Source organism: Phocoena sinus, chromosome 10, assembly GCF_008692025.1.
Source record: "Phocoena sinus isolate mPhoSin1 chromosome 10, mPhoSin1.pri, whole genome shotgun sequence".
NCBI lineage: Eukaryota > Metazoa > Chordata > Mammalia > Artiodactyla > Phocoenidae > Phocoena > Phocoena sinus.
This window is the reverse complement of record NC_045772.1, coordinates 22229351-22255173: the sequence shown is the minus strand read 5'-3', so window position 1 is coordinate 22255173 and position 25823 is coordinate 22229351. Positions and strand designations below refer to the sequence as shown.

Here is a 25823-nt window from a genome sequence, read left to right as displayed (position 1 = left end):
TTAGTGAGGGTCATTTCTTGAATTAAATGAACTAGGTCAAATTCCCCTGAAAAGGAAGAGAAATTATTTAAGACATTTTTCTCCTGCACATATTGGGACATTGTGTGAAATGTTACCTATCCCTATGAACCTGTAAGTTTTAGCCTTATAAAGATGTAACAAGTTATACAACCTAATGAGGATTTTTCTACCCTCTGAACAGGATGGCAGGAGACAATTATTATACCAAAGAAAGGAAAGAAACTTCCAATCAGTTGCACAACTTAGCCCCTTTGGAGTGCCAATATCCTTATCCATAACACTAAAATATACATTCCCTTGGAACTGATAAAGTTTAAATAAAACAATTTGTATGAAAGTGTTCTACAAGCTGTAGTGGATATGTAAAGCTTAAATGCCATTTTACTGATGAGGATGATGATTATAATAAAATAATCCAAAGTAAGTTATGGTAAAGAAGGTTAGATATTAAACAAATCATTGCTCATTTAGACCAAAACAACCTTAAAAGACATATATGTTCTGCAAATTGGCTCAAAGTATTCGTTCATACTATACACCTAAGTAGATAGTGAATGGCATTGATCTGATCCAAAGTTCCCTCTCTTGGATTTTATGAGGCCCATTCAGAATAAGCCAGGTTGAGAACATCACCAATTCCATGTTCTGAGTCCATCTGTTGGCAAAAATATAATGCAAACAGCTTTATAAGTGCTATTTTCAATGAAATATCACAGAACAGCTTGTCCCAATGATATTTCTAAAGCTTGCCTGCAAACCGCCTACTGGGAAATCCAACTGAAAGAGAAGGGGGAAGAGAAAGAAACCCATACAGAAAAGTGACAGGAATGGAAAAAAGAACAAAGGGTAAAGAGACCAGCCAGAGGAAAGTGAGCACTGGAGGAAAATAAGGAGCAATGAGAGGTGCAATATTAAACACAGACAAAATTAGTCTGAAGCCATCAAGAACTGGAAAAAATACGTATATATAAACAACTGGGGTCGAAGGATAAAGAAGTGATCACAAACAATGAGGCATATCCAGAGGAATGAAGACAAAAGGAGAAGGAAACACCAGAAAACATGTGGCAGTTCAATAATTGGAGCAAAATTATTAAAATGTTGTACGAGAAAAATGACGTGAAATAGCCATTTTTTGTAAGCGTAATTTGTTTTTTTCATGTAATATACAAATTCGTTTTTCCAAAAGCTAATACAGATTTCAACGTCTATCATCAGCTCCAAGGGAAGGAAACATTCTCTTCCAAGTCCATTCTTTTAATCTGAAATCCATTTACTTATTATAAGATAGTCCAGGCACTGCAATATAAATGGTGCACATGCACTGATTCAAAATTGAAATATATTATGGCACAGATGATGTCATGCTGGACACTTACCTGGGGTCGAATGACTTTTACAATATTTTTGAGGGCAGTGTCAGGGGATGGAGGTGAGCAGTCAGGTGTTGGGCCTGTGGAGCTGTTTCTATGGTTACTAGTTCCTGGAGCAGTAATTGCTACCTCAGAGGCATTCTCTGTGAATAAAAATAGAACTGCCATGAACCTAATCACTCAGTTTACCTTTTAAGACTTGAAATTACTTTAGTAAACATGAATTGAGATTTCAACTTAAAACTGGTATTAATTACAAGATCATAATGAGGAATACACTCAGCAGTATATTTTAAAAATAATGTTTATTGAATGCTTTGTTTTCTTTTAAAATGGTAAATACCTTCCCCTGTAGAAATGTTCCAAGAAGGAAGAGTATTATTATTTAATTCATAATGATAGACCATCCAGCATAATTGTTAAGACTGCCATAATACAAATGACTAAAACCTTAACTAAAAAAATATGTCTTTTATATGATTGGAGTAGTTTTTTTCCATAATATTTCAAATGAGTATTGATCTTTATTAAAAGGAGAAGTTTCATACCTCCCTGATTCATAAAACCCCAATTCAAGGCTTCTCAAAGCATTTTTCCCAGAAATCCCTCAAACTGTAAAAAAGCATCCCAGTGAATTAACCTTGATGAAAAAATATTGGTGCAAAATAGTTTTATAATGTAGACAAAAAAAACCTATCACTCACAGATAAATATATCTTCCTATATGGTCAAAAACTAAGTGAATGAAATTTCAAAAACCCAAAGTAATCTTCCCTTATGTTCAGTATTGGGGGAGCAGAAATAAAGAAAATGATGACTTAAAAATCAGCAACATGTATAACATTTTCTTCCTGAATTTATATCAAAACAAAATAAGATCAAAGATGTAGTTTTAGAATGTTTAAAATACTGGGGAAAGGATGGAAAAGGTTCTGTAAATAACTCCTGCTAGCACACAGAAGTTATATTATTATAACAACAATTTGGCAATCCTCTATGACTTTTTAGGAAAACTGTTGTAAGCTCAAATCTTCAAAAAATTTACTTCCTTGTTATGTTTTTAATTAGTCCCCAATAATTTTGTCCTAGACAGTTAGCTGAATTGACGTAAAAGTGACTAAGACTGTGAATTCGTTAGAGACCAGCAAGTTTCTCTGTTCCATGGCCATTGTCTACAATCCCAAGTGAAAAGCAATAATTTATTAAGGCACCTCTTGCTCATAAAAAGTGAGGGGATGAAACTTTACCCACCACATAAAAATATAATTTAGTCTCACTGAGGAATACAGACATAGGTTCATGAAACAAAAAATGCAAGTGTGATACATTGAATTAAATAGATAATTCATAAAACAAGTCTTAAAAGATTCCAGAGCTCACTCTTGATTCGGGTTTAACATATATGGTGGGGTCTGAATAAGCATCTCAAAAATAAGCCAGGTTCTGAAAGATGGTAGTTTGTGGGGGTGACGTTCTGAGTAGGCTAAGGTAGTATGAGTAACCACTGAAACAGAGACAAAACATCAGCCAGCAAGAATGACAAGATGCGTTCATTCTCTCTAATTTGTCCCTTCCTCCTTTCATTCATTCAGTCATACATGTAAAAACATTTATTTGGGGTCAATTATGTATTAGGTATTATGTTATGCTCAAAGGATAAATTGGGGGCTTCCCTGGTGGCGCAGTGGTTGAGAGTCCGCCTGCCGATGCAGGGGACGCGGGTTCATTCCCCGGTCTGGGAAGATCCCACATGCCGCAGAGCGGCTGGGCCCGTGAGCCGTGGCCGCTGAGCCTGTGCGTCTGGAGCCTGTGCTCCGCAACGGGAGAGGCCACGACAGTGAGAGGCCCGCGTACCGCAAAAACAAAACAAAACAACAACAACAAAAAAGGATAAATTGGAAAAGAATTTCTAGCCAGGGGTTAGGAGGTATGGAGGGATGAATAGGTGGAACACAGTGGATTTTTAGGACAGTGAAACTATTCTCTCTGATACTACAACTATGGATATATGTCACTATACATTTGTCCCAACCCACAGAATGTACAGCACCAAGAGTGAACCTTAGTGTAAACTATGGACTTTGTATGATAATGATGTGTCAATGTACGTTCACTGGTTGCAACAAATGTACCACTCTGGAGGGGGATGTTGATAGTGGGGGAGGCCATGCCTGTGTGGCAGCAGGGAGTATATGAGGAATCTCTATACCTTCTGCTTGATTTTTCTGTAAACCTAAAACTGCTCTAAAAAATAAAGTCTAGTAAAATTTTTTAAAATCTCAGCCCTTGAGAAGTATGCAACCAAATGTGGCATCAGACATGCAAATAAATTATAATGCAATATAACTTGAGAGTTAATAACAGATAAATGAAGCATGGTGAAAAAGCAGGGGGAGAAGAAATCAGACTGGCTGGGAAGGAAGATGGTTGTGAAAAGCTGCAGTTTTCAGGCAAGAAAGCTGGGACAGAACACAAAACATGAGGGCATAGAGGTGGAAAGAGCAGAGATGAAGCTGGTATTTTACATTAGGAAGAAGTTGGAGCTAAGTTTAGATAAGTAAAATAAGGTTTACTATTATGTTAAGTTTACGCTTAATTCTGTAGGCAATGCAAAATATTGAAGATATTTAAGCAGAGACTGGCATAGTAATGATAATAATAGTTAATGTTTATTGAGCATTTATTATGTTCAGGGAGCATGTTAAATTCCTTTTACTTACTGAAGCTCATTGAAATAGCCTTAAAATAATTCTTTGAAGTAGCTTCTATTATTACCATTCTCCTTTTACAGAAAAGGTAATCACAAAGTTATATTTCCAGTAAGTGGAAGACAAGAACTTCTAGATTGATGGCACATTGCCCTTCTGCTGGTTAGCATGCCATCGGTATGCAAAAGTGACTGGAAGGGGCAGAGCCTGAAAACTATTGCCATAGTCAAGGTATGGGCAGTCTCTACTTCTGAACAGAGTTAACCAACTCCACAAAAACAAAGTAGAACATGGAGACAATAAGAAAAAAATAATAAAAACAGAAAATGTCAACCATAAAAACATCCTAGGGTACCCTTGTGTGTACTATATGGTATAATACCTGGAAGCAAGGAGATCTGTTAAGACCAGTGACCCAGGATAGATCAGGGCATTTGCATTTGAGTTGGTGATAAGTGGTTGGATTCTGGATGTATCTTGAAGGTAGACTAATAGAATTTCTTGATGTGTTGGATACAGGGTAGAAGAGAGAAATAGAGAGGGCAGGCATGACTAAGATTTTTGGCCTGAGGAACTGAAAGGATGTAGTTTTAATAAGCAGAAATAGGAAAGACTATTGGAGGAGCATATACTCCTTACCATATCACTTCAAATATTGCCTCTACCCCATTTTCTCTTTTCTCTCCTTTTGGACTCCAGTGAAATAACATCAGACTTTATTCTACTTATCATTTATTCTCTCTTTTGTACTTTAATCGTTTTTCTCTCTGTATTGCATTCTGAATAGTTTCTTACACTCATTTTCCAGCTTACTGGTTCTTTCTTCAGCTGTGTCTAGTCTGCTATCAAACCATTTTCTTACTTTCAGTTATGCTTTTCAGTTCTAAAATTTCTATTTGGTTCTTTTTCAAATACATTGATCACCATTTATCATTTTCAATTCCCTAACAACATTTTCAGGCTTGCTTTTATTGATTAGAAACAGCAAGTGAAGTGGGTTTGTTTTTAATCTGTCTGATAATTCCAATATTTGAGGTCTTCATGAATCTGTTTCTGTGTCTCTGTTTCTCACTCATGGTATCCTATTCCATTGTCTGTTTCATCTTCAATTCTGTGCTACTTTTTACTCAACTTTTTGTTAGAATAAAATATACAACATTAAATATCGCTCTTTGTCTATTAGTAAATATTAATTCAAAAAAGCATCCAAACTCACATTCTAATACCAGATGCTGGAGTCTATGGAAAACTTGCCTGTTCAATGTTAGACAATTCATTTAACTGCTCTGGATTTCAGTTTTTCTTTAAAAATGAGGATTAATAACTACATTCTAGGGTTTATGTGTGCAGAAAAAGGTGAGAGAACACAAATGAAAAAGAACTAGCACATAATGACATAGTATGCAGTTAATAAATCTGAGTTTCCATTTTCACTATTAAACCAAATATTATCAGAATTAAACTAAAATATAGAAGAGGAAAGAAAATCTAGAGGGAAAAGCAAGAAAATAAATAGTAGCACTTTGTAGGTAATACATCTAGAGTAATGACTGTGAGTACTTGGGCAGGATTTGAGACCAGTATCTTAGCTATTAACACAAATTGGTAGGGACAGAATTTTAATTCCAGGAATAAGAGATGATCCCTTGAGGAATGATTCACTGCAAGGGCTGGCCCTGTTAAGTGATTTTGCATCAAAGCCAGAAAAAACTGCTGGGTAGTCCATGCAGACTATAAAGCAAAAGCTTCTTGAATGTTTCTTGTAAGTAATTTAATACATAGTACAAGACAGTGGGTAATCAAGTGCTAAATTTAGAAAAGACTCTGTCTCCATCTTCTGAAGCCATGACATGCAGCATTACACTGATAATTTGATTTTATACTACCTTGCATTGTTCATTATCTCTTCCAGACTAGGTTATATTTTCACAGTGACTTATATTTCCTTTATTCTCTCCACAGCTCTTAGCTCAATGCAATCTTTTAAAAATACTAAGTGAAATAAAATGAATAAAACCTGTGTGTGTGTGTGTGTGTGAATGGCAACTGTCATAAATGTCCTTAATTACATGGAGAAAGGTGATCTAGCTTTTATAATTCCATGGTCCTTTTGGAGAAAATCCAAATGAGAAGCATATTCTAGAACATACATAAGAGTCTTAGGAAACTGATTTATTCCTAAAATATCCTTTATTATATTATTTATAAAAACCTACCAATTATCCAGTGGACTTTGCAAAATGACAGCCTATGTCCATGATGGTTTTACATGGTCAACCTGCATTTCACACCTGCAGCTACAGAACATTTCTGATGAAAAGGAAATGAGGTGTATAAAAACTGCTTAGAGAAAATTACTGAAGATACTTGCAATTTCAGATTGAAATGAGACATCTTCTTGTCACATTCCCTTTCTATGCATTAGATTATACATTATGACTGTCAGTTTTCTCTATGATAACAAGCCTAGGGGAAAAAAAACCCTTCTAGTTTACTAGAGCTTTTAGAAGAAAAGTATTCTATGAATACAAAATAATTCATATGCAATGTTACAGAGTAGAATTTTAACATCATTCAATAGCATGTACTGAACAATTCAAGTGTACCAGAAACCATGCTAGTTGCCCTGTAGCTGACAAACAGGACTGAGATTACTTCTGGCTGGAGATTCAGGAAAGGTGTCATGGAAGAGGTGGTGATTAAGGAGTTCTCTGACAGATTAGTGAAATTCAGACATGATGAAATGAGTGCGAAGGACATTCCAAGAGTTGGAAGTAGGAGAAGCAAAAGGTAGAAAGATGGGAAAGAGGCACATTTGTGGAATAGGGAAGATTTCAGTTTGAAAAGAATATAATATTCATGGAGGTAATACTAAGAAATGGAGGAGACGTATATATACAACAAATTTGGGCTCTGGAATTAAATAAATCAAACCTGAAATCCTGCCACATTTAACCTCAGTTTCCTCATCTGTGAAACAGTGCTTTTCTCTTGGTGTTTTTTTTTTTTTTTTGTGGTATGTGGACCTCTCACTGTTGTGGCCTCTCCCGTTGCGGAGCACAGGCTCTGGACGCACAGGCTCAGCAGCCATGGCTCACGGGCCTAGCCGCTACACGGCATGTGGGATCTTCCCGGACCGGGGCACGAACCCGTGTCCCCTGCATCGGCAGGCGGACTCTCAACCACTGCGCCACCAGGGAAGCCCTCTCTTGGTGTTTTTGTAAGGATAAATAAGATATGTGTGTACGTATGTGTGTATTTTAACATATTGCCTGGCACATAGTAAGTGCTCAATTAAAGTAGCTATTGCTATTATTACCATATACATGTATAATAATAATAATAACTATAACTAGATAGATGGCTTAAGGTATTACTGTGGAAAGTTGAATATAGCACTAAATAACTGTCAAGTAAGTATTTAATAATTATTAGTCTAGCAAGTCATGAAGGATAATTTTTTAAAGTATTTATTTATTTGGCTGTGCTGGGTCTTAGTTGTGCCATGCGGGATCTGAGTTCCCCTACCAGGGATGGAACCCCGGCCCCCTGTATTGGGAGTGTGGAGCCTTAACCACTGAGCCACCAGGGGAGTCCCAAAGTATAATTTTTAATTGTTGGCCTTAAGTCAGAAATTGGCAAACTTTTTCTGCAAAGGTCCAGATTGTAAACATTTTAAGCTCTGCAGGCTAGGATGTTTCTTTCATAACTATTCAACCCTGCTGTTGCAGCACAAAGGCAGCCATTGACAATATGTAAGCAAAGGCAGCCATTGACAATACGTAAGCAAATGGGTATGGCTGTATTTTTTTTTACCTTTTTTTTTGGCCGTGACACATAGCTTGCAGGATCTTAATTCCTTGACCAGGGATTGAACCCAGGCCCCTGGCAGTGAAACTGTAGAGTCCTAACCACTGGATCACCAGGGAATTCCCAGGTGTGGCTGTATTATTACAAGAAAATTTTATTTACAAAAACAAGCATAGGCTAGATTTCATTTGTAGTCTATAGGTTGTAGGCCCCTCTCATAAGTACTTCCCATGGAAATGGCCTTCCTTTTAGGGAGAAACCTAGAAGAATGCTATATTATAAATTTACTTTTCCATATTCATATTATACATGAACATTCTTCTCACTATGCAATTAAAAACTAAGGTTTCATTATGAAAGTAAAAATTCATTTAAGGTTTGTAAAACAAATAACATGATATCTAAAGCAAGGGCAATGCCCTGTGCACAATAAGTGTTCAAAAGATGCTCACTGAATGGATGAATAAATAAATGAATAAGACCAATTGAATCCTTTGATTCTAAAGTAACTTTTAGTAATGGTACATGACCATCATTTCTGGGAAAGAAAGAAAGAAAATCATAAGTAAAATAGCCCAAATATCTTCTCTTCATTATTTTCAGTGAGAAAGTACTTCCTATGTACCATTTGAGGAAGTTAATATTTAACAATTATTTAGGGGACTTCCCTGCAGTCCAGTGGTAAAGAACCCGCCTTACAATGCAGGGGACGCGGGTTCAATCCCTGGTCAGGGAACTAAGATCCCACATGCTGCGGGGCAACTAAGCCTGCGCACCGCAACTACAGAGCTCGCACGCCTCAACTAGAGCCCACGTGCCGCAAACTACAGAGCCCACATGCCCTGTAGCCTGCTTGCCACAACTAGAGAAGAGAAAACTCGCACACCACAACTAGAGAGAAGCCCACGCACCACAACGAAGAGCCTATGTCGCAACGAAAGATCCCGCGTGCTGCAACTAAGATCCGACGCAGCCAAAATTAAATAAAATTTAAAATATATATATTTAACAATTATTTTAAAGAATTATTTAATACTCCAAATAGTTAATACATTTTACTTTCTCCTAGTAATGGTTTCTTAAAAATTAGCAATTCTTTCAAATATGTTGAAAACTGAAACACTTGAACCTTCATGACTATCACCAACCACTTTACATATTCAATAGTATTGATTAAGCAGATATTTTACCAGATAAAATGTGTGGTAGGCAGCTTCTAAGATGGTTCCGATTGATCCCTGCCTCATGGTAGTCATGCTTTTGTTAAATTCTCACCCCTAGACTATGTATTGAACTTGTTGACTAGCTTCTAACAAATAAATACAGAAAAACAATTGACCTTTGAACAACACTGGGGTTAGGGATGCTGACACCTATACAATCGAAAATCCTAGTATAACTTTCCAGCTGGCCCTCGGTCTCTGCAGTTCCTCTGTATCTGAGGTTCTGCCAACCACAGATTCAACCAACTAGAGATTGTGTAGTCCCGTAGTACTTATTTATTGAAAAAGATCCAAGTATAACTGGACCCCCACAGTTCAAATCTGTGTTGCTCAAGGGTCAGCTGTGATGAGATGTCACTTCTAGGATTAGATTAGAAAGAGTCTGGCTTCTGTCTTATGTGTGTCCTCTCATGTTCTCACTTTCTCAGCTCTTTTGCACTGAGGAAAGCAAGTAATTGTACTGTGAACAGCCTTTTGGAGAGGCCCACATGGCACTGTGAGGGACTGAAGCCCTCAGTTTAACAGCCTGCTGGGAACTGAAACTTGTCCATAATTGCATGTATCAGCTTGATAGTAGATCCTTCAGACCGGTCAAGCCTTGAATGACGGCAGTTCTGGCCAACAGCTGACTGCAACCTCAGAGAGACCCTGTGCCAGAACCACTCAGCTAAGCCCCTCCTGGATTCCTGGCCCACAGAAACTGTGAGATTATAAATATTTGTTGTTTTCAGCCACAAGTTTTGGGGCAAGCTGCTATGCAGCAATAGATAACTAATATGTTAGGTGTTTGGCTTACATTTATAACATGGCCAACATGTTAGATGTTTAGGCTACAACGGTAAACAGACTCTCAGCCTCATTTTGAAGTTGTTGCCTATTTAATGGAAAATATAGAAGGGAAAATACAGAATCACAAAACTATGTCATTCATGCTACATATCAGGCATTATGGGAACACAGAAGAGTGAGCCACTAACTGAGTAAGGGGACCAGGGTAGGGAGTTAGTTTATGGGTAAGAAGAGAAGGTAAAGGAGAAATATTTAATCATAGCCTTGAAGAATGAGTGCCATCAAGCACTCAAGGAGGGAGAAGCATTCTAAACAAAGAACACAGAATATACAATGGGGCAGAAGGATGAAAGAGCATTATGCCTTTGGTGAAGTACAAATAGCTCAGCCTGGCTGGAACACAGTAGAATTTCACCACCCCTCTCCCAGGATGGTGCCAAGAATGACTATTCCTTGACCTTTACCAGCAAGATGAAATAGATCCCTGGGGCAATGCACAGTAAAGAAAATGAGAGGCAGAGGGAGGCCAGAGGAGATGGGTCCCCTCCTAAGGCTAACTTTTATGGACTGAACTGTAAGCAAATGAAGAAAGTAAAAAATTAAAGAAATAAAATATTTTATCTCACATTGGGCAATTCATGGATTCTTTTGTTTTACGAATATATTTGTGCTTCAATTCTCAGATTTTTGTTTTCCAGGATCTACTGGCTTTGAGCCCCATTTTGGGCTTCAGGTTTTGGTCTTGACAACAAATTCTTTTTTCTGATTTTACTCTCATTGGTTGCCAGTATTCATCTCCTGTATCCTTCTGCTCATTCCAAACTGGTGTTCACAACAAGCTGACCAAGCCATACCCTAGCACTGTCCTGCCAGGCCAGAATCCCTCCTAAGCACTGACTCCCCATTAAGGGAAGTTAGAAAATGAACTTGCTAAAACCCCAGATGAAAGCATCATAGTAGTTGGAGGTGAAAATGAGATTTATTCTTCTGTACCACAGGCCTAAATTCCATGATTCTTTCACACTCGTAAAAGTGACTCTGCTATAGTCTGCACTGACTCATATCTATCATTGAACTTCAATGTACTCTCTTTTATGCCTCAAAGCCTTAGCACATGTTTCCCAGTCTTGCTTTTCACCCCAAGCCTGCCATTTACCTTGGAACCTTCAGATTCCTTGTAGATGTTTAAGTAATCATCTAAGCCCAATAGTGTTCTGATTTGTACTCATGTGATCTTTGATTTAACTCTTTTCAGGTTCTCATACCTGAGGCTAAACCAGGTACTTCATTATGAACAGCAGTGGCTTCATTTGGGCATCTTAATCTCTAAGAACCCATTCCATAGTTACAATATCTAATCATTTTCACTCTCATTTCCCTCACTCACACTAAACCTGTTGTTCAATCCCACTGCTATAAACTAATCCTTTTATACATCTAATTTCATTCAATCTATCAACTCCTATATTTACTTTTTACATATTCAGCTTAAACATAATGATTCATCATTTAATAACTCTCTTACCAATAACTACATCCATTCCTCTTATATTACCACACATTCTGAGTGAAACTCTAATCCTATTTGTGGTAGACACTTTAATATGCCCTTCATATCTGAAAGATTTATTCCCTTAGCTGACTGAAGTGTTGCTGGCAGACAGTCTTCACCTGTCAGCCCTCTTTGGGAACTGCATCAGCTGAAGAGACTTGCTTGACCCAAGGTCACGTGCGCTTCCAGGAGCAGCCTGCTTCGGATGTCTGATTAACAGAGGAGTATAAAGGCTGTGCCTAGTCACCAACTTGGGATGATTTTGAAGGACTATCCCAGTTTCAGATATCCCTAGGGAGTCTGTAGGTGCCTATGTAGAGAATTCATCGCAGGCTAACCTCTCCTTCTGCCCCATCTTGCTTCTTTCCCACATTCATTGTTTCCGAGAGCACTCTTAATTGATCTCCTGTATGACAATCTCCACCTCAAAGTCTACTTCCTGGTGAATTCAACCTCCATTGAACTCAGTCTAATTCTTCTCAGTGGTCCCTTTTGTAATTTTTTTCAACAATCAGGTACTAATCACTGAGAGAAAAAAACCAACTGCTATAAACTAATGTTATCAAACAATTTAATATGTTCTTAAAAATCATTTCATGTGGTAAGAAAAAAAAAAAAACCACTCTAATAGAAAAAATGGACCCAAAACTACCAACACGTACTTAACAAAAGAGAAATACAAATAAATGTATGAACATTTTTCTCAAACTTTGCTCAAAATGTTGTATGAGTATATGGATGGCATATCATCTGGTTTTGCTTTAATAAATGTGAAAACAAAATATTCACATGGTTAAACATTCAAACAGTGTAATATGGTATATGATGATAAGTGAGCCCAAGCCCATTCTAAGGTGCCACACCCTACTTCCATATTTTGTGAGTTCTTGCAGGAATTCATATAAGGAGATTGAAAAAGCATATGCATATCTGTGTGTAAGTGTATCATACATGTCATTTTCTTACACAAATGGAAGCATATGTACTATGATAGCAGTTTGCCTTGGTCTTATCTATACTTCATTTTATGTCCCTACCCTACTTTCCCTCTTTCCTATCTTGCCTTCTAATTTTTGTTAGGAAGCTGGATTTTCTGTTTCCTCATTAATTGATCAGGTAATTGAGCTGAAATTAACATAAAACTTTCCTTTAGTTAGACTAAACAATGAGGACACCGATTGTGCCCCGTAACAGGGAGTCTAGACCCAGGGTAGCTCCAGGTGCCAAACATCGGAGCTCTGGCTCCTCCTCTCTGTGGCTTTCTCAGCTCTGCCCTCCTCCATGGGATGCTTCATCCCCAAGCTGGGACCAAGATGATTGCAGCAGCTCCCAGTATCATATCAGATATGATAATATCAAAACGAAGAAGAGGGTCATCTCTTTCTTGTGTGTTTTTTAAAGACTCTTATTGGTCAGATTTATATCAAACATTGATATCTAACCCAATCACTAACAAGAGTTGGCTTAAACTAATGAGCATCTGTTCCCTGGGAGGTGGGGTAGAGAGGACTCCTCTGCAAATGCATGGCCATGGAGAGCAGGGTATCTAGGATTCTGCAGGTAACAGAAAAAGGATAGAAGGATGGGGCAAGTCAAGGAATAAATGTTATGTAGGTAATCACGAGCATATACTAGACCGTCTATGTTTTCTATACCTTCTACAATTAGGCAGGAGTGTAAATAAATACATACTGGCACATTCAAATTTATTCTTCATTACCTTCTCCTTTACTTCTAGCCCCTCCTCTCTTCTCTTTTTCTCTCTCATTTTTACAAGGCTTTTCATGATCTGCTCCCTCTTACCTCTCTAAGCTCCACACTTTTCCACATATTTTTTGACCCTGAATATCCTTCTGGCTTTCATTTGCCTCAGGTAAAGACGCATCCTCTCAAGGACTCCCTTGAAACACCTAGTGTGTGGCTGGGAGGGGAGAAGAGTGTAATGAAGAATAAATATGAAAGTATGAGGTAAGTGCCCCCCTATGTGGTCCCGCAGCACCCCGTGCACCTGCCACATGCCATATCCTCTGTCTGTTCCCCTTTTACTGGACTGTGACTTCTTTCAAGGCAGACATAGTGTGTCTAATTTGTCTTTATGCCACTATCACCCATTACAGATGGATTCATTTTAAGAGGAGTCAGGACTCAATTTTTGAACAGTCAGTATTATGGACAAAACAGTATTTTTAAAATGTGTTCCATATCATTTACTTATTATCTATGATATACTTGTAAAGTACTGGCAAGAACAAATTTTCAAATATTAAGAATTTAGCAAAGAAGTTAAAAGGCCAATTAAAACAAACTTAAATTTAAGTGATTTAATCAATGCCTGTTGTATTCTATCAAATATTATTTGTAAAAAAGTTTGCATGGAGGGCTTCCCTGGTGGCGCAGTGGTTGAGAGTCCACCTGCTGATGCAGGGGACGCGGGTTCATGTCCTGGTCTGGGAGGAACCCACATGCCGCGGAGCGGCTGGGCCTGTGAGCCATGGCCGCTGAGCCTGCGTGTCTGGAGCCTGTGCTCCGCAATGGGAGAGGCCACAACAGTGAGAGGCCCACGTGCCGCAAAAAAAAAAAAAAAAAAAGTTTGCATGGAAAGCAGTGATTGTAATTTACTACGTTACTTCTTTTACATGCCCACTGCAAGATGTGTGTTACATACTAATACATGTGTGCATACAGGCATACATACACTGTAGTTCTGAGAAGATATTTGTCATGTAAATTAAACATGTGCCGAGTATTTCATGGAATTAATGGTTTTTACTCAAAATGTCAGTAAATTCTGGGAAAACTGGATGGAAATCACCAACTACAAAAAGAGAGTTTTGTTTGTAATCTACACTAGCCGGAAACCCATATTTACTTTGGTTATCTGGTATTTTGACGGAAGATGTGGCCACAAATTAGTCTTATTCTATTATTATCATCTGAACATATATTTCCTTTGATGTGCTATTATGCTCTTCAAATTATGTGGATATCCATGATGGCAGACTTCACATACTGTAAAAGAAATACATTGTATAGAATTATAATTTGTTTAGATATACTTTCGGAAAAGTTAGATTGCATTTCATACGCTTCTATAAATCAGATTGAAATGTCTCAGGATGCCCAGAAAGTAAAATGGGAACCAAAGTATTATTTAATCCTAACTCATCTTTCTCTTTTATACTCACAGCAGGAGTAAAATTTAACTGGAAGCAAAGATTTTCATCTTTCCTATTCTAAAGATAATTCCATGTTCACACTATTGTGTCGTTTCTTCCTCATTGAAGAGTCTCTCTATCCAGATGATAGGCTGCTTTCCTATACACATTTTTTTATGTAAACTTTCCAGATTCAGTAAATTGTTCATATGTCCTCATAAAAACAGTGCTTTTACTGCACATTAGCGAAAATTTTTGTTTGAAACTTGAGGACATTTTTTCTTGTTAACAAAATATTGCTTAAATACTAGCTACAAAGTCATAACTATTTATGAGTGCAAAAGTATCTAATGATTGGAACTTTAAAAGCCCAAAGGGTCTTGCTTTTTAAAAAGAAAAACATTAGGTGACAAAAAAAGATCTCAGAGCTTCTGATGCACGTGTTGTAAATTGTATGTACATCTAAGGGGCCTCTTTCACAAGCACTCAGAAGTCCTTTTGTAATTATACTCAAAACCTATTTTCTAATTTGCAGTGTTATGATGAGGAATATTCCCAGTTCATACGCCGCTTGGCATCTCTGAACTGACCAATTAATGTGTCAGTATACACAGGTTAGTAATTGGTAGACATACAACAACATAACATATACACTCACACACACACACTCACACACAACCATTAAAGTGTTTACTCTTCAGTGCACTACTAATGGGAAAGAAATATATTGATGTTACTCTTCCAAATATACTTAAAACTTCAAGATGTAATATAGGTTTTTCTATAGTCTGTGAAATCCCTGCTTTCCCTCAAAAAAAATCCCACCATTCTAGCAAAGTAGAGACAAACTTAATAGAAGAATGGACTAGGATGAAGTCCTTCTACTTTCACTGTTGCCACAATCCATTGTTAAGTTATATAGTGGTTCCTATAGTAAATGTCCTGAGAATTGACAGTGCAAAAACTTTTACATGGAATGAGAGTGCTACAGGACAAATTTTAATTCCATTAATTCAATGGATTGCACAGGCCTAACCATCACAGTAAATTATAATCTGACCTTAAAGAAAATATATCATGAGTTGAAACAAATTTATCTTTATCCCTGAAAAATCAGGGGCTTATTTTTAAAGAAATTTCTCCCTTCTTTCTTTATGAATCTATTCAAGAAATTATAAATCAATATTCCTTGTAAGTTTTCTAAAATAGGTATCTGAAGACTGCACTCCTGGTCTTTTACTCTGCTGGCTCCCAACACCTCAGCATGGTAGACAAGATTCGCCATAATTTATACTCGACCACTTCTCTCCTCCCTCATCTTTCCCACTGCCCCTTACTCATCTTCTACTCCAGAAAAAGACACTGGTTCTCAGGATGCAACTACTCTTCCTCTGACAAGGTAGGTCCTTTTTCCCTTTGTATGACAATTCACTAAATATCCTGCCAGGCCCAGCTCAAACGCTACCTTCTTAGTGAAGTCTTTTCTGGCTGTCAGTCAGTAACTCTCTGACAATTCCTGCATCATTTCCTCATATGTCTAAGATTAAGCTCATCACGTTATAATTATTCATATACAAGGCTCCCCATAAAGACTGTGAGCTCCTTGAAGGGAAGCACGTTTCTCACTTCCTTTATACCCCCAAAACTAAGTACTGGGTGTTAGATGAATAAACAGGTGCAAGATACTATATCAACTGATTAGATACTTCAAAATAGTAAAGGAGTAAAATAATCCTCATTCCATACTTTGAGGGAAGAGGATTTCAAAAAGTATTTTACGATTTTTAAAAAAAGGTTTCTAGATGCTGATAAATCACTGAGGGTAGTAACAATGATGTCATCAACAAGCTCCTCTACAACCAACTTTCTTATAACATTTATTAAAGTTTCTATATCAACTATGGTTACAATAAGATATATACTTGATTTTAACCAAGTAAAATTGTGCATGAAAAGAAAATCCTACAAGGCAGCACACCAAATGTTAGTAACACTCATCTCCGGCTGGTAAGATTATGTTTTATTTTCAAAATACTTTTTCTACTTCTCAAATATTCTTCAGTGAGCATATATTACTTTTAACTATTTATGTTTGTTTCAGACATTGGATATTTTAAAAAAGCATTATATATATAAAAATCTCACTTTTACCCTGTCATAAATCTATTCTACTGCCCCTCTCTCAAGAGTTGATCACCATCACAAAGTTGGTACACATTCTCCATCTGCGAATTTATACTTTTAGTAAAGAAAATATATCATGGTTGAAACAAATATAAATTCATTATATATTGGACATACTGTGTTTTATATTTACAGAAATATATTATGTGTAAAATTCTGAATCTTGCTTTTTTTCACTTAACATTGTTTCCAAGATACATCCAAATAAATGTTTGTAAACCTAGTATTTGCATTTTAATTGAAGCATAATACTCCATTTTACTAAAATTTACACAGTGATTCTCTTCCTTATGGACATTTTATTTTTTCCCAAATTTTTGTTCCTACAAACAATGTTGCAATGAACATCCTTCAGATTCTTAGCGTTTTGTTTTAAAGACTAATCCTGGAAGTAGAATTGCTAGATAGGAGAATATGTGCATTTCAGAATTCTTAAAGTATTATTAAATTGTCTTTGAATATGGAGTACCAATTTATAATCCTATTAGCTGTGTACAAGACTTCTTATTTTTCTATGTCTTTACAATACTTCATGTCATCAGAACTTTTGTGTCATTCTGGTGACTGGATATAAATTGGTATCTCACAGTGGTCTTAAATTTCTCTGTTACTGGGGTTAACTATGTTTACTGGCCTTTCAGAATCCATCTTCAGTTAACTGCCTTTGTCAGCTGTTTCAATGTTTTTGTTTGTTCTTTGTCTTTTCTGTCTATTTATTATCTTGTAGTACTAACCCCTTCTCAGTGTTATACATTGCAATCATTTCTCCCGGTCTGTGGCTTTTTAAACACATTTTGTGGTATCTTACACTAACCATGAATTTTATTTTTAATTTTAATGTAGTTGATTTTATCAGTCTTTTTCTAATGTGACTTTCTGTCCTAAGAAATCCTTCCCTATACTAAAATGATCATATGAATTATCTCCCTTAATTTGTTAAGCTGAGGAAAGGTACTGAAAGATTTTCTGATGTCTGAAAGATCCTTGAGGTAGTAAGGTAAGTCCTGCTTAGTCATGACGTACTTTATAATAAATTGCTGGATTCAATGTTGTAATATTTTGCTTAGAATCTATGCATCTATTTTCATACTAGAGATTAATTCATACATATTTTTCTTATACACTCCTTGTCCAGTTATGTATCCAAGTCATGCAAGCACAAAGTTGGCCGTTCACCTCTTTGTGAATTTTCTTAAACAGTTTGTACAGCCTTGATATTATCTGTTCATTAAGGTTTGGTATAACTATCCTATCAAACGATCTTCTTTTTTTTAACATCTTTATTGGAGTATAACTACTTTACAATGCTGTGTTAGTTTCTGCTGTATCACAAAGTGAATCAGCTATATGTATACATATATCCCATATCCCCTCCCCCTTGCGTATCCCTCCCACCCTCCCAAATCCACCCCTCTAGGTGGTCACAGAGCACTGAGCTGATCTCCCTGTGCTATGCGGCTGCTTCCCACTAGCTATTTTACATTTGGTAGTGTATATATGTCCATGCCACTCCTCACTTCGTCCCAGCTTACCCTTCCCCATCCCCATGTCCTCAAGTCCATTCTCTACGTCTGTGTCTTTATTCCTGTCCTGCCCTAGGTTCTTCAGAACCTTTTTTTATTTTTTAGATTCCATATATATGTGTTAACATACAGTATTTGTTTTTCTCTTTCTGACTTACTTCACTCTGTATGACAGACTCTAGGTCCATCCACCTCATTACAAATAACACAATTTTGTTTCTTTCTATGGCTGAGTGGTATTGCATTCTATATAGGTGCCACATCTTCTTTATCCATTCATCTGTGATTGCTTCCATGTAGGTTTCTTCCATGTCCTGGCTATTGTGAATAGTGTTGCAATGAACACTGTGGTACATGACTTTTTGAATTATGGTTTTCTCCAGGTAAATGCCCAGAAGTGGGATTGCTGGGTCGTACAGTAGTTCTACTTTTAGTTTTTTAAGGAACCTTCATACTGTTCTGAACAGTGGCTGTATCAGTTTACATTCCCACCAACAATGAAAGAGGGTTACATTTTCTCCACACCCTCTCCAGAATTTATTGTTTGTAGAATTTTTGAAGATGGCCATTCTGACCAGTGTGCGGTGATAACACATTGTAGATTTGATTCGCATTTCTCTAATGATTAGTGATGTTGAGCATCATTTCATGTGTTTGTTGGCAATATGTATATCTTCTTTGGAGAAATGTCTACTTAGGTCTTCTGCCCATTTTTGGATTGGGTTGTTTTCTGATGTTGAGCTGCATAAGCTGCTTCTCTATTTTGGAAATTAATTCTTTGTCCGTTGTTTCGCTTGCAACTATTTTCTCCCATTCTGAGGGTTGTCTTTTTGTCTTGTTTATGGTTTCCTTTGCTGTGCAAAAGCTTTTAAGTTTCATCAGGTCCCATTTGTTTACTTTTGTTTTTACTTGCATTTCTCTAGGAGGTGGGTCAAAAAGGATATTGCCATGATTTATGTCACAGAGTATTCTGCCTATGTTTTCCTTCAAGAGTTTTGTAGTGCCTGGCCTTACATTTATGTCTCCAATCCATTTTGAGTTTATTTTTGTGTATAGTGTTAGGGAGTGCTCTAACTTCATTCTTTTACATGTAACTGTCCAGTTATCCCAGCACCACTTACTGAAGAGGCTATCTTTTCACCATTATATATTCTTGCCTTCTTTATCAAAGGACACCATATGTGCATGGGTTTATCTCTGGGCTTTCTATCCTGTTCCATTGATCTATATTTCTGTTTTTGTTCCAGTACCATACTGTCTTGATTACTGTAACTTTGTAGTATAGGCTGAAGTAACAGAGCCTGATTCCTCCAGCTCCATTTATGTTTCTCAAGATTGCTTTCACTATTCGGGGTCTTTTGGTTTCCATACAAATTGTGCAAGTTTTTGGTCTAGTTTTGTGAAAAATGCCATTGGTCGTTTGATAGGGACAGCACTGAATCCGCAGATTGCTTTGGGTAGTATAGTCATTTACACAATGTTGATTCTTCCAATCCAAGAACATGGTATATATCCCAATCTGTTTGTATCATCTTTAATTTCTTTCATCAGTGTCTTATAGTTTTCTGCATACAGGTCTTTTGTCCATTTAGGTAGGTTTATTTCTAGGTAATTTATTCATTTTGTTGCAAGGGTAAATGGAAGTGTTTCCTTAATTTCTCTTTCAGATCTTTCACCATTAGTGTATAGGAATGCAAGAGATTTCTGTGCATTAATTTTGTATCCTGTTACTTTACCAAATTCATTGATTAGCTCTAGTAGTTTTCTGGTAGCATCTTTAGGATTCTCTATGTATAGTACCATATCATCTTCAAACAGTGACAGTTTTACTTCTTCTTTTCCAATTTGGATTCCTTTTATTTCTTTTTCTTCTCTGATTGCTGTGGCTAAAACTTCCAAAACTATGTTGAAAAATAGTGGTGAGAGTGGACAACCTTGTCTTGTTTCTGATCTTAGTGGGAATGGCTTCAGTTTTTCACCTTTGAGAAAGATGTTGCCTGTGGGTTTGTCATATATGGCCCTGATTATGTTGAGGTAAGTTCCCTCTATGCCTACTTTCCTGAGGGTTTTTATCATAAATGGGTGTTGAATTTTGTTGAACGCTTTTTCTGCATCTATTGAGATGATCATATGGTTTTTCTCCTTCAATTTGTTAATATGGTGTATCACACTGATTGATTTGCGTATATTGAAGAATCCTTGCATTCCTGGAATAAACCGCACTTGATCATGGTGTATGATCCTTTTAATGTGCTGTTGGATTCTGTTTGCTAGTATTTTGTTAAGGATTTTTGCACATATGTTCATCAGTGATACTGGCCTGTAGTTTTCTTTTTCTGTGGCATCTTTGTCTGTTTTGGTTTCAGGGTGAGGGTGGCATTATAGAATGAGTTTGGGAGTGTTCCTCCCTCTGCTTTGAGAAGGATAGGTGTTAGCTCTTCTCTAAATGTTTGATAGAATTCACCTGTGAAGCCATCTGGTCCTGGGGTTTTTATTTGTTGGAAGATTTTCAATCACAGTTTCAAATTCAGTGCTTGTGACTGGTCTGTTTATCTTTTCTATTTCTTCCTGGTTCAGTCTTGGAAGGTTGGGCTTTTCTAAGAATTTGTCCATTTCTTCCAGGTTCCCCATGTTATTGGCATATAGTTGCTTCTAGTAATTTCTCACAATCTTTTGTATTTCTGCAGTGTCAGTTGTTACTTCTCCTTTTTCATTTCTAATTCTGTTGATTTGAGTCTTCTCCCTCTTTCTCTTGACAAGTCTGGCTAATGGTTTATCAATTTTGTTTATGTTCTAAAAGAACCAGCTTTTAGTTTTATTGATCTTTGCTATTGTTTCCTTCATTTCTTTTTCTTTTATTTCTCATCTGATCTTTATGATTCCTTTCCTTCTGCTAAGGGGTTTTCTTGTTCTTCTTTCTCTCATTGCTTTAGGGGTAAGGTTAGGTTGTTTATTTGAGAATTTTCTTGTTTCTTGAGGTAGGACTGTATTGCTATAAACTTCCCTAGATCTGCTTTTGCAGCATCCCATAGGTGTTGGGTCATCATGTTGTCATTGTTATTTGTTTGTAGGTATTTTTGATTTCCTCTTTGATTTCTTCAGTGATCTCTTGGTTATTTAGTAGTGTATTGTTTAGCCTCCATGTGTTTGTATTTTTTACTGTTTTTTTCCTGTAATTGATATCTACTCTTATAGCATTGTGGTTGCAAAAGATACTTGATACAATTTCAATGTTCTTAAATTAACCAGGGCTTGATTTGTGACCCAAGATATGATCTATCCTGGAGAATGTTCCATGAGCACTTGAAAAGAAAGTGTATTCTGTTGTTTTTGGATGGAATGTCCTATAAATATCAATTAAGTCCATCTTGTTTAATGTATCATTTAAAGTTTGTGTTTCCTTATTTATTTTTATTTTGGATGACCTGTCCATTGGTGAAAGTGGGGTGTTAAAATCCAGTACTATGACTGTGTTACTGTCGATTTTCCCTTTTACGGCTGTTAGCATTTGCTTTATGTATTGAGGTGCTCCTATGTTGGGTGCATAAATATTTACAATTGTTATATCTTCTTCCTGGATTGATCCCTTGATCATTATGTAGTGTCCTTTGTCTCTTGTAATAGTCTTTATTTTAAAGTCTATTTTGTTTGATATGAAAATAGCTACTCCAACTTTCTTTTGATTTCCATTTACATGGAATATCTTTTTCCATGCCCTGACTTTCACTCTGTATGTGTCCCTAGGTCTGAAGTGGGTTGCTTGTAGACAGCATATATATGGGTTTTGTTTTTGTATCCATTCAGCCAGTCTTTGTCTTTTGGTTGGAGCATAATCCATTTATATTTAAGGTAATTATATATATGTATGTTCCTATTACCATTTTCTTAATTGTTCTGGGTTTGTTATTGTAGGTCTTTTCCTTCCCTTGTGTTTCCTGCTTAGAGAAGTTCCTTTAGCATTTGTTGTAAAGCTGGTTTGGTGGTGCTGAATTCCCTTAGCTTTTGCTTGTCTGTAAAGGTTTTAATATCTCCGTCAAATGTGAATGAGATCCTTGCCAGGTAGATTAACCTTGGTAGTAGGTTTTTCCCTTTCATCACTTTAAATATGTCCTGTCACTCCCTTCTGGCTTGCAGAGTTTCTGCTGAAAAATCAGCTGTTAACCTTATGGGGATTCCCTTGTATGAAATTGGTTGTTTTCCCCTTGCTGCTTTTAATTTTTTTCTTTGTATTTAATTTTTGATAGTTTGATTAGCATGTGTCTTGACGTGTTTCTCCTTAGATTTATCCTGTATGGGACTCTGCACTTTCTGGACTTGACTATTTCCTTTCCCATATTAGGGAAGTTTTTAACTCTAATCTCTTCAAATATTTTCTCAGTCCCTTTCTTTTTCTCTTTTTCTTCTGTGACCCCTATAATTCGAATGTTGGTGCATTTAATATTGTCCCATGGGTCTCTGAGACTGTCCTCAATTCTTCTTTCTTTATTCTGCTCTGCAGTACTTATTTCCAGTATTTTGTCTTCCAGGTCACTTATCCGTTCTTCTGCCTCAGTTATTCTACTGATTCCTTCTAGAGAATTTTTAATTTCATTTATTGTGTTGTTTATCATTGTTTGTTTGTTCTTAGTTCTTCTAGGTCCTTGTTAAACGTTTTTGTATTTTCTCCATTCTATTTCCAAGATTTTGGATCATCTTTACTATCATCACTCTGAATACATTTTCAGGTAGACTGCCTATTTCCTCTTCATTTGTTTCATCTGGAGGCTTTTTACCTTGCTCCTTCATCTGCTGTGTATTTCTCTGTCATCTCATTTTGCTTAACTTACTGTGTTTGGGGGTCTCCTTTTTGCAGGCTGCAGGTTTGTAGTTCCCGTTGTTATTGGTGTCTGCCCCCAGTGGGTAAGGCTGGTTCAGTGGATTGTGTGGGCTTCCTGGTGGAGGGACTGGTGCCTGTGTTCTGATGGATGGGGCTGGATCTTGTCTTTCTGGTGGGCAGGACCACATCTGGTGGTGTGTTTTGGGGTGTCTGTGAACTTATTATGATTTTAGGCAGCTCTCTTCTAATGGATGAGGTTGTGTTCCTGTCTTACTAGTTGTTTGGCATGGGGTGTCTAGCACTGTAGCTTGCTGGTCATTGACTGGAACCTGGTCTTAGTTTTGAGACAGAGGTCTCTGGGGGAGCTCTCACCAGTTGATATTATGAGGGACTGGGAGGTCTCTGGTTGACAGATGTCCTGAACTCAGCTTTCCCACCTCAGAGGCTCAGGCCTGACACCATGCCAGAGCACCAAGACTGTTAGCCACACGGCGCAGAAGAAAAGGGAGAAGAACAAAAAAAGAAAGAAAGAAAAAAATAAAATAAAGTTATTAAAATAAAAAATGAAATATTTTTGAAATGAAAAATTAAAAGTAATTTAAAAAAAAGAAGAGAGCAACCAAACCAATAAACAAATCCACCGGTTATAACAAGCACTAAAAACTATACTAAAAGAAAATGGACAGACAGAACCCTACGACTAATGGTAAAAGTAAACCTATACAGACAAAATCGCACAAAGAAGCATATACAAACACTCACAAAAGGAGAAAAAGAGAGCAACCAAATCATAAACAAACCTACCAATGATAATAAGCTCTAAATACTAAACTAAGATAAATATAAAACTAGAAAAAAATTAGACATACAAAGCAAACTTCAAGTCTACGGTCGTTCCAAAGTCCACCGCCTAAGTTTTGGGATGATTCGTTGTCTGTTCAGGTATTCCACAGATGCAGGATACATCAAGTTGATTGTGTAGATTTAATCTGCTGCTCCTGAGGCTGCTGGGAGAAATTTCCCTTTCTCTTCTTTGTTCGCACAGCTCCTGGGGTTCGGCTTTGGATTTGGCCCACCTCTGCATGTAGGTCGCCTGAGGGCATCTGTTCCCCACCCAGACAGGAAAGGGTTAAAGTAGCAGCTGATTAGGGGGCTCTGGCTCACTCAGGTCGGCAGGAGGGAGGGGTACGGAATGCAGGTCAAGCCTGCAGCAGCAGAGGCTGGCATGACGTTGCAACAGCTTGAGGCGCGCTGTGTGTTCTCCCGGGGAAGCTGTCTCTGGATCACGGGACCCTAGCAGTGACGGGTTGCACAGGCTCCCGGGAGGGGTGGTGTGGATAGTGACCTGTGCTTGCACACAGGATTCTTGGTGGCTGCAGCAGCAGCATTAGCATTTCATGCCCATCTCTGACGTCCACGCTGATAGCCGTGGCTCATGCCCGTCTCTGGAGCTCATTTAGGCGGTGCTCTGAATCTCCTCTCCTCGTGCACCCCGAAACAATGTTCTCTTGACTCTTAGGAAGTTACAACTTTTTCCTGGACTCCCTCCCACTAGCTGTGGTGCACTAGCCCCCTTCAGGCTGTGTTCACACAGCCAACCCCAGTCCTCTCCCTGGGACCTGACCTCCGAAACCCAAGCCTCAGCTCCCAGCCCCCACCCACCCCAGCGGGTGAGCAGACAAGCCTCTCAGGCTGGTGAGGGCTGGTCAGCACTGATACTCTGTGTGGGAATCTCTCCGCTTTACCCTCTGCACCCGTTGCTGCGCTCTCCTCTGTGGGTCTGAAGCACCCCCCCGCCCACCCCCCATCTCCACCAGTGAAGGGGCTTCCTAGTGTGTGGAAGCTTTTCATCCTTCACAGGTCCCTCCCTGAGGTGCAGGTCCTGTCCCTATTCTTTTGTCTCTGTTTTTATTTTTTTCTTTTGCCCTCCCCAGGTATGTGGGGAGTTTCTTGCCTTTTGGGAAGTCTGAGGTCTTCTGCCAGGGTTCAGTAGGTGTTCTGTAGGAGTTGTTCCTCATGTAGATGTATTTTTGATGTATTTGTGGGGAGGAAGGTGATATCCATGTCTTACTCCTCCACCGTCTTGAAGGTCCTCTCTATCAAACCAACTTGATCATTTGTTTGTAGTATCAAGTCTCTTCTGTTAATGTCTATTTGTATAAAGTTATGACTGGTAATTTCTATTTTTTCCACAAATTTGTATATTTAATCTTGTCTTAAAGATTTTTGGAATAAAAACATTCATAATATCACCTTATGGTTTCTTAATTTTTTTTTTTTGGCCTCGCTGCACAACTTGTGGGATCTTAGTTCCCCAACCCAGGATTGAACCCTGGCCCTTGGCAGTGAGAGCGCAGAATCCTAACCACTGGACAGCCAGGGAATTCCCTTATGGCTTCTTAAAATCTCTCTTGAATCTTTGGTTGTATCTTCCTTTTTGTTTCTAAATAATATTTATTTGTACCTTCTTTCTTTCCTTTTGATCAGTCTTGCTAGGGGTGTATAAATATTATTAACCTTTTCAAATATTGATTAATTTCCTTTATGATTTTGCTTTAATCCCTGAGTTAGTTTGAAATATATTCCTTTTTAATTTTCAAATTTACAAGTGAGGGTTCTAGAAAGATGGTAGCTTAGATGTGCTTCCTTAACTTACTGCAAACCATCTA

The 25823-nt window shown here is 37.6% G+C and overlaps 1 protein-coding gene across 6 annotated transcripts in view; it reads right to left on the bottom strand.

Annotated features, from left to right (window-relative positions):
• Positions 1-25823, bottom strand: part of ANKS1B (ankyrin repeat and sterile alpha motif domain containing 1B) — a 1217724-nt gene that overhangs the window by 686235 nt on the left and 505666 nt on the right. For all 6 annotated transcript variants that reach the window (XM_032645644.1, XM_032645646.1, XM_032645647.1 and 3 more), the window contains exon 11: positions 1401-1537. In XM_032645644.1, coding sequence (XP_032501535.1) covers positions 1401-1537 — 137 coding nt within the window. The remainder of the gene's footprint in view (positions 1-1400; positions 1538-25823) is intronic.